The 10,343-nt window shown below is 37.9% G+C and overlaps 1 protein-coding gene across 2 annotated transcripts in view; it reads right to left on the reverse strand.

Annotated features, from left to right (window-relative positions):
• Window positions 1-9,122, reverse strand: part of LOC131027329 (anaphase-promoting complex subunit 5) — a 213,210-nt gene extending 204,088 nt beyond the window's left edge. The window contains exon 1 of one of the 2 annotated variants that reach the window (XM_057957347.2): window positions 8,778-9,122. In XM_057957347.2, coding sequence (XP_057813330.2) covers window positions 8,778-8,966 — 189 coding nt within the window. In that variant the 5' untranslated portion in view covers window positions 8,967-9,122. The remainder of the gene's footprint in view (window positions 1-8,777) is intronic. The other variant, XM_057957346.2, reaches the window with a different exon arrangement.
• Window positions 9,123-10,343: the final 1,221 nt, after the last annotated feature.

The following is a 10,343-nucleotide window of genomic DNA, read 5'->3' on the forward strand; positions in this document are numbered from 1 at the left end:
TGAGTCTAATATTTTCTTCTCTGTACCTTTCATTCTCCGCAACCGCTCTGTCTAACCTTGCATTGATTGCCTGGAGGTTGTCACCAATCTCTTGGAATTCCTGCTCTGTGGATGTACGACCAAGGGCGACTGAAGTGATCTAGAAATCCATAGGAGTAGCAATGTCTGTTGTCACACCTGCAATAGGAACAGCAATCCGCATTCCTGTCTCATCTCTAGCTATGTGCGACAAAATCTCTGCTCTCTTGGGCTCCTTCTTCTTAGCACTCCTAGCTAGGTAGTCATCAATATCATCAATAGGCTATACCTCTATCATTTGTTTACTTTTCTCCATACTTCTCCTCAGCCATTCAGGAATAGCGGCCATCTCCATACCATCATCAAGACATATTTCTTGATCAAGTCCTTTCAATGCCGAGATAACATCCTCATTGTCATCAGGATTACTCCTCGTCCAATCATATACCTCATTTCCCAAGCTAACTTCCAAAAGGACAGTAGGGGATTCCGGCTGATTATTATTCTCATCAGGAGGTGCAGATGTCGCTATGGCATGGAATTCCTGAATATTCTCTGGTAGTATCACTGTGTTGGAACACTGTTGAGTCTCCTTATTCTATTTTGTTACTTCAATCACTTTGATTGATGAGACACTAGGAGGGGGTGAAGGAATGATAAGTGGAGTGATAGTCCTCTGTTTCTTCTTCACATCCTCAATCTTCTTCCCTCTGGCCTTAACTTCTCCTGGCGTGTTCTTCCTTCTCTTGGGAGCTTGACTCTCTTCGTCTGCATGAATCCTGACATCACTGACAGTCCTCTGATCATCCTCGGAAGTAGCCTCTTCCGGTTTCATCTTTTCATAAGTGAAGGGAACACCCATGTCAACTAACTTATTCATTTGTATATCCACCCATAGGTGGGAGAAATTCAGGACCTCTCTCATCAATATATTCAGGTCAATCTCTTTTGACTCTTACCAATTAGGCAACAGGATTGCCTTCTTCATTTCACTCTCATACTGTGGATGTGTATGATCTCTATCATCTAATACCTAATCAGGAATGAGGAAAAGTCCACACTTCCTCATGAAATCCACTGACATTCTGGACCACATTCTTCTCTTCACTGCTTGCTCGTCCATCAGTTTAGCCCAATAATCTTCTATGTCAATCTTATGAGTGAACTTCTCTCCTCTGATCCTTCCGACCTTCTTGTCTGGATCGAATCTTTCTTGCTTCTTATATGTAGCAAATTGATAGAATGCAAGCTCCTCACTCGCAGTGCTGGCGGCTATGGCGGACTGGCAAACCTCTGACGTCTTCCCAACTGAAATAGGGAATGTCATTCCTGTCCTGTGCTTCTCTCTCTGGATAACATCGAACTCCAGAAGCTGTCTCACCACTTCCAACAATATCATTATGTCGGTTGGATACCTAGGAAGTCTGTAGGGTTCAAATTGAAACCCATGAATCCTGAGGTATGTGAAAGTGGGAAACTATATATACCACGATCCATATTTTTCTATTAACTCTGTTGCCTCCTTGGACAATCTTCTGTGGATTCCGCCTTGCAGCATCCGTGTGATGTACATAGTGAATGCATCATTCACTCTCTTATAGTCTTCAATTCTATGTATGCTTAGCTGGGGGTAGCATTCATAACTCTTAAATTGTCCTTGCCCATTCCCGACTTCACCTTTGCATATTAATCCTCTGTATGAAACAAATCATGCAAGCAGGTACACCAGGTAGTAAGTCATGGCGAATGACTTGGACCGCTCTACATTCCTCAGCTGAAAATCCAGATTGTCATTATAATCTCGGACCAATTCACTAGTGTTCCTCTAAGACAATCCTGGATGAGGTAGAACATTCATCCATCAAATATTGCTCCCTGCGGCATCCCCATCACTCTGTTGAGTAGGAATATCAAATCACTATATTCCTCCTTAAAATCTATGCACATAAGTGTCTTGGGAGCCTTGGAATGATGAGACCTAGGCTCAATCATCCACTCTTTGTTAATTAAATTCTTGCATACACCCATCTTCTTCATGTATCTTTCTGCATAATCCTCCTTGGTCACATTCTTCATGTTTGTTTCGCGTGGAATTCTGAACACCTCAACAATGGCATCCTCAGCAAGGTAGGCGATGACAACGCCCTTAGGACTCTTGATCATTCTTGTGAGCGGATCGTAACATCGTGCACATTCCAGGATAAGCTCACTGCACTGTATGGACTGTGGAAATCTAGCGGCATGGAAAATGCCACTCTTCATAATATTCGCATATGCTAGGGAAGGAACCTGATCTCTGACTCAGAACATCCAACGCTGCATCTGGTCGAAGTCCAGGAAATGCATGTTTGTATCAGCAATCTCCTTCCATCTGGATGAAATCTTAAACTCTTGATAAAATCCAATCTCCAGCGTCTTTAGCGGTTCTTTCCTTTCCTTGTATCCTGACTTTGACATCGCACCTGTACGAAGCTCGAGTTAGACATAGGAAAATATTCGTAATAAAATTCCTGACTTTCTAAAGATTTAGCTAATTCAGAGCATGGAGTCAGGAAAATAATCCATACACTTGGTAAATTCTAGCAATTGAGTTCAAAGTGTGACAAAACTAAGGCATGGAAGTCTTCCATAAAATTCATTTATACCTCCTTACGCTTAGAAAATATGCAAGCTAAAATGCAAAGGAGTATACCGGATTGATGATGACTAAGGAAAGGTGTGAAAGATTGCGTTTTCACACAATGAATGTCTGAAGACATCTTCCGCAGTCAACAATGGAGGTCAAAATTCTGAAGACAACCTGCAAATCAGACTTTTAAAACATGTTGTAATCTTCAGAAATGTGCATAAAATTGATAAAAAATCAGTTCTAATGATCAAAACAATCATTTTCTGGAATGTAAGTATGGCTGGTAAAATTTAGTTTTCTGCGGACAAGTCTGAAAATCGAATACTTCAGACTTACCAGCACCTTGCAAGGTGGTTTAAATCCCTAAAAATGATGAAAAATTGCTAAGGAAACAACCCCACGCAAATTCGCCAAAATTGATTAGGTGGCTGGAAATGAAAATTTCTGAGGACAACCGCCTAACAATGGAGTTTCAAACCTGCAACAACAATAAGATGGTCTAAAAAATGCACAGAAAACTCCATAAAACACCTCCAAATGCTAAATGTTTAAGTTGGAATTGGCTGGACAATAAAAACTTAAGTCTAAAAATTAATGGCAGCCATTAATGGAGGTCAAAATCTGAAGCAAACCTCAGATCTGAAGCGAATCAGCAGGCTGGAAATGATGGCAGCCAACAAGCATGCACGAAAATCATCAAAATGTGGCACCAGATCACCTCCTTAGCAAAATCGAATTTTCCAAACTATGGCGCCAAACTGAAATCTGAAGATTGATGTCAATGGCAGCCTTGATCTGCAGTAGCAAGGATGACGGCAATCTGAAAAATCGCCCAAGTTGGGGTTGGATACCCCAAACACAAAAAATCGCCTTCCTTAGCAAAAATCGAAATTTTCAGAATTCTGAAAAATGTTGTTAATGGCAGCAATGAAGGCCTAAACAGCAAGCAAAAATGGTGGAGGAAAAATCGCCCAAGTCTCCAATCATGAAATTGCCAATTTTCACCAAAAAATGCTAAAGTTTGAAAAAATCGCCAAACTTAGCAAAATCGAAATTTTGAAACTGGTCTTTAATGGCAGCCAAGAGGAATAGATTAGCAAGCTGGAAAAAATGGAGGAAAATAAATCCTCAATCCCACACTTCACAAAAACGCCTTGCTAAAAAATTCGCCTAACTTAAAGAAAAATCGCTTTCATGGAGACACCTGGCAGATTTAATAATAAAATAATGCTAAGTCTCCTCTCATATACTTGCTTTCACCTCTCTCATTTTCACCACACAAGCAATGTGGGATAAAACACTTGTATAAATACTTGTTTGGTGAAAACCTAACTTGCTTCAAATTTTGCTTTTAAATTTTAAATAATCATTAATAATTATTTAAAAGCAGTTAAAAATGGGGCTTACTTATTAAAATATTGCAAATTAAATCCAAAATAAGCCTCCAAGGGAAAATCAATATAGGTTGGGATTGAAAAATCCCCCTTCAAAAATCATTAAAATGTCAAAATTTACCCCATAAGGGAAATTCGACCCATGCTTGGACAAAAATCCATGCATAACTTCATCAAAATGCACACAAAAAACCTCCCAGGGGAAAATCGATATGAGTTTGGACAAAAATCCACTCTAGTTTGCAAAAATCACCCCCAAGGGAAATTCGATATAGGTCTGGATATAAATCTACACTCAAAAACTCACTTAGCTTGGAAAAAACCTCCCTGGTGGAATTTCAACCTCAATCTGGATGAAAATCCAGACTCAAAACTCTTCAAAAATATTCCCAGTGGAAAATCGATCCCTGTCTTGATGAAAATCCGGACAAAAATCCTTACAAATGCTCTTAGGGGAAATTCGACCTCTGTCTGGATAAAAATCCGAACAAAAATCCTCACTTGGTTGTCACAAAAATCCTGTTGGAAAATCGACCCAGGCATGGAATCATCTTCGCACTTCAACCCGCACTGCAGTCCGCACTCCTAGTGGAAAATTGATGGCAGTCTGGATAAATCCTGACACTTTGCCAAATTTTAGCACTTCCAGGGGAAATCTAACCCAAGTATGGATAAACAGTGAGGGAAAATAGTAGCCAGTATGGATTTCAAGGGAAACCCATGTGTAGTATGGATTTTGAGTGGGGGAATGGGTTGGGTAGTCTGGAATGTGAAGGGAAAAGCACCTCTAGCATGGAATTTGACCCTTTAACCCTTGGAATATGAATTTCCCTTAGGATTTTATCATTTTAACCACTCAAAATCACTTAGAAACTTTAAATTTGATTGGACTTAGGCTAATTTTCCAAAAATATGAGCGAAATGCCTAGGGAAATATTGGAATAAAGTGCAAAACCAACTTAAACAATACCTTAGGAGCGAGAAAACAACTCCAATAGATCTGTGAATATCTTGGCACTTCAAAATCACTAATGCGTGTGTTTAAAAACACGTTAACGCTCAAATAGGTCTACACTTAGACAACACTTAGGATCATTAAAATATCGACTTTTGCAACTTGATCCTATAACTTCAAAAACCCTAGACGGCACTAGGCATGATCAAAACTCCGAGACTCGGGGACGGGAAACGCAAAATTGCCCACTAAGCAGCCAAAACCCTAACCTAACAACGCAAAAAGCCGGAAAAGAGGGGGTCCCCGTTAGCAATGGGGCGATGTGTGAAAAGGTCACAACAAGATGGCAAAAGGCCACATGAAACCAAGAGGGATGGTATATCCGCTCTTGGGCCTAGGGTAGAGGATTGCTTTGGGCACCCTATAATGTCTCCTTATCCTAACCCTTTATGTTCCTAACCCTCATAGGAAAGATCTATTTTATGGATTATGTTTCAGTGATTACCTAACATGTTTTCAGGACCTAAACCAAGATTTATGTTGATAACTACATTGCATTTCTTATTTCAATTGAAATTATAATATTAGGGCAAAAACTAGGGCATTTATAAAAGGGGGCATTACAATTGGTATCAGAGCATTGATCTTTGCCAGCCTACAGGGTAAAGATAAATCAATGGATGCATTCTAGTCAATGAGAAGGGATCTAACAATACTTGTATTTGCGTGTATACTTCGTGTCTCCATATATTCATGTGTATGCTTCGTGTCTTTATGTGTATGCTCCATGTTTGGTTCATTTGGTTGATCTAGAGTATGAGAATAACAAGAGTGAACCGGAAGAGATATGAATTTATTTAGGAAAGAACATTGCATTTAAGGTCATAGGTGTGTGTCATGCTTCTAATCCTCATCTTAATATATAAGTTCTTGTCTTAATATAGAAGCTAATTACACCATAAATTTGTCTTATTTACAAGACATCGCAAATTTCTAGAAGGCAGAGATCAAGGTTTAACAACAGCAACAATTAGTAAACTCAGCGATTAAGTTATCCTAAACATAGTCGCAAAGCAACCACTAACAAACTAAGCAGATTAAGATATGATTGGGGTAACATTGATGAAGAGATGTCATTTGAAGAGACACGGTTAAGAAAGGGGTTATGCCTATTCTGAAGGGACAGCCACTTCCAAAGAGTTGTCTCTCCTCAAAGAGACATAAAGGTATAAAATAGAGAAGACCCAATAGGGGAAAGGCATCAAGGGAAAAGAATTAAAACAAGCATCTGTAAAAACAGGGGCAGATTATCTCTTAATATATCTCCGATCAGGCATCTGAATTAGACCAGAAATCCTTAATATTGCAGGCAGTGGCATTGTTACCCATTTGTGGTATGCATGGACATGTGCCTAATATTGTATGAAACCTGATAATGTCCTTGCAGAATCTTTGCATATTAATATAGGCTGTAACATTGTAATATCCCTTCATTAATATCATTAATACTTAATCAATTCAACGATGCTCTTATATCATTTTTGCAATTATTATATTAATGATAAAATGTATTATTTGTGTGACTAATTATCACCATTAAAATATTTATGATTTATCACTACCGATAACTAGTTGTTACCCATAGCAAGGAGATTGTTATGAGGGGAAACAGTTATGAGGTCCTCTTCTAAGCACACGACCTCATGGTGGAAGAATAATAGTCCCATGAGACCAAGGAGGTGTAAGAGGTGCCCTGCCCTTGGGCTTAGAAGGGAAGGATGCTCCGGACACCCTATTGTAGTTTCCCCACAAGCTTCCACCATAGTTGATTATTGGGTTAAGGAGTCCCAACATAGGAAGGCGAATAAGGGCAGTATGACGATGGGGAACGGCTGTAGGATGCCTCACTAGGTACACCACCTCATATGAGATGGCAAAAGGCCGCATGAGGCCACCTCATATGATTAAGATAATGTTCCTAACACTAGCAGGAAAGATCTATTTTATGGATTATGTTTCAGTGATTACCTAGCATGTTTTCAGGACCTTAACCAAGATTTATGTTAGATTTTGCATTTCTTATTTCAATTGAAATTATGATTTTAGGGCAAAAATTAAGGCATTTATAAAAGGGGACATTACATAAATGAATTTTTGAGGAAGTCCCATTGCCTTGGCAAAGGTGATAGATGCAAATTGAAGAAATGATTGTGGAATTTGTGAGACCTTTGATAGCAAAAGTGGCCATTTTCTTAACTACTAAAGAATCTATTGTCATTCAAGGTTGAAACTTCTCTTTCTCCTCTCCACTACCAATGTTCATGGGATAATGGTTAAGCATAGTGTTCGTGATGCGATTTGATGAACTCCCCCACCTTAGGGAAGCCAAATTTTGTCGAAGCTTCAAGAGGAAGGCTAGGTTCAACAAGGCCTAATGTGGTGCTTAGAGATTCAATGGGTGTCTTTGTTAAAGGTGGATCCTTCTTTCTTGGTTCCAAAACTAATAATGCTACAGTGTGGAAAGTTGCAAAGGTTGATCTTTCTCTAGCCGGGTCAATGAGGCATAAGAAGTTACTCATTAAAGGTGTGTCATTCAAGGTTTGAGCAAGGTTAATTGCCTAAATTGGAAGTTGCAAGGTATTCTAGAAAAGGCATTTATGATTTGCCAGCATTTTAAAGATATCTTCTTTATTCATTCTTTTTGGGAACCCCCCCTATTGTAGCACATTAGGCGATTTCTCACACCACTAGTCAAGGGACATGCGAGCTGTCCAAGTTACTTGTAAAAGAGCTCAATCTAGAAGAGGGAGATCGACCAATGAATAGGGATTCAACTAATGGCAACACCCACATATTGTGAATTTTTAGTCAATACAACTATTGAAAAATTGTCCTTTTTGGCATTTACAAGTGATCATTTGGCCTCTTGCGAAGGTCTTGATCTTCTCTTGACGAGTGAGAAAACTCTATGATCTTCTCTTGCGAAGGGCTTGGAGACCACCTGCCTTCTTGATTCTTCTTCTTGTTTGAAGCTTTTTCGGTGTTGTATTATGCCTTGCAATGATATTGATGGTTGTTACTTCCCTGTCATTATTGTTTGATGTTGTATGTACTTGCTCTCATGGTGATTTGTGGGAACAGGTGTGGTTATTGTCAACAAGTGCGAATCCTCTTTTTCTCGTGAAAGCATCCATTTGCTTCTTCTACGGTTATTCATTTGTTAATTGGGCGAGTGCTTGCTGCGTATTGCTCCTAGGTGTGTTGATGTCGGATTCTAGGTGATTTTTTCTGGTGCTGTGTCTTTGCATTTGGCATAATGGTCCACACCTTTTGTCTAGTAGTAGGAATCCTCTTCGCTGACGCAAGGTTTCTAATCACATGCTTTAAAAAATCTTTTATTGTGCTAATAGTTTATCTTTGAATTTGGTTAAAAGTGTGTCGGACCCAAATGATATTGAGGATACTGGTGATGTTTATATGTTTCTATGCATCAGATTGACGGATAATTATTCGTAAATTTCGGATGGATATAATAGCCCACTATTTTTTTATTGAAAGGATAACTTCAACTTAGTTTTAAGGACTTAGAGATGAGGCGGAATGATCCAATATCCAATTTAAAAGAACTTTGAGAGCGTTTTCTGTTGGCAAATTCCATACGCTTCAATAGGTTTCGGGTGAGTATGCGCAACACATTGAAAACCTCCCTATCTGAACACGGCAGATTTTTCTATTGGAAAAATTAAAGCAAGCACAGTGCATTAAGCAAAAGAAAATGTACCGTGAATAGTGTGATTAAAAGGTAAGACAAGCGACGGCGTTGATGCGAGTTAAGCCCTTCTGCAGTAGCAGCAACAGCTTCACCATCATCTGCATCGGATGAATAGAAACATGGAACGCATAGTTGTAGAAGAATAGAGAGGGATATTTTGTGGGGTGTCACTGCATATCCATTGCTACTCCCCGCCATTTTTTCAATTGTTTTCTCTGCGTGATGAAAATCCCCGCTTCGCTTTCCTTGTTCAGGTGCCCATCATGGATACCTTCGCTGGTAATGGATTTATAAATATGGGCGGGACGGTTGTTTTCTTTTTCTTTGGGGCAACTTTTTTCAAAAGAATCGGAAAGAGAAAAAATTATATGAATGGGGAAAAATTAGTCAGGGAAGTTAATTTTGGGAGCACTTGAATCGATTTTTTTTTTAGTGTTAGTTTTTCAGAAATGTGAAATGGTTTTTTTAATTATTCTATATTTAAGGTTTCTAGGTGTGACTTATGATAAAATTTGTCATAACAATGAGAAATGTTTCTAAAATGAATTTTTTAAGTTTAAATCAAAATTGGAATCTCTTCTAATTAAACAACAAATATCACTTGTTGTTAAATCAATATCATGTTTTTTAAAATATAATTATATATAATCTAAATGATTTTGATATCTTTTCTTAATCATGGATCTTGTTATCTCTAATTTTTATAGCCAACACCATCGACCTAGTAATTGAACACAAAAATACTATTTAACGTTATAAAGACAGCATGTTATTATACCAATGATAGGAGTGTGTCCAACTATTGGCCCTCTCTCGTATATGAATTTAAACAAAATTATATAAGTTCCATTTTGATTGCATCTTTATACCACCATTCAATTAAAAAAAAAGTTTCCAAAAAAGATTGAGTATTAAAAGCTTGGAGTTCAATTGGTTGAGTACAATTGTTGAGGACGATATGTTCATTGATTATGCCATCCACCAAGGTTCAAATCTCCTAAAGATATGATAAATAAGAGATACAATTAGAGTTGTGCCCCAAGAAATATAAGAAACTTGAGAGATTCATTTAACTCTTGTATGAATTGTAAAGGCCCACTTCATAACTCAGGGATTTATAAAGTAGTCTACTTTTATAGAATATTTTGGTTTCAAAGAAACATAACGCTCCATAAGAATGAGGAACAAGGAGCATGGGTTGCCAAATTTTATGTATTGTTTTCATTTATCTTTAGAAATAAAATTGGATTTCTTAAGCTCTTCAAGTGGTTTTGAAGAGCGAGACACTAATAAATTTTTAGTCTATTATGTAGTGGATAGAAGGTATCACCTTCTTTGATGCTACAAAATATTGCATTATGATACAATTAGAAATGATAGTATATGAATCTCATACTACATACATGCATTGAAATTACTTGCACAACATAAGAATAAAATAGGAAATATATTATAGATACTTGATAATGCTTGACAAAAAATAAGTTAAATAAAATTTATAATATGATCATAATAAGCTAATGACTACCTCTTATAGGCATACAATACTTATGTCATGAATGTCACTCAAGCTAA

This window comes from Cryptomeria japonica, chromosome 3 (genome assembly GCF_030272615.1).
Source record: "Cryptomeria japonica chromosome 3, Sugi_1.0, whole genome shotgun sequence".
NCBI classification, from domain to species: Eukaryota; Viridiplantae; Streptophyta; class Pinopsida; order Cupressales; family Cupressaceae; genus Cryptomeria; species Cryptomeria japonica.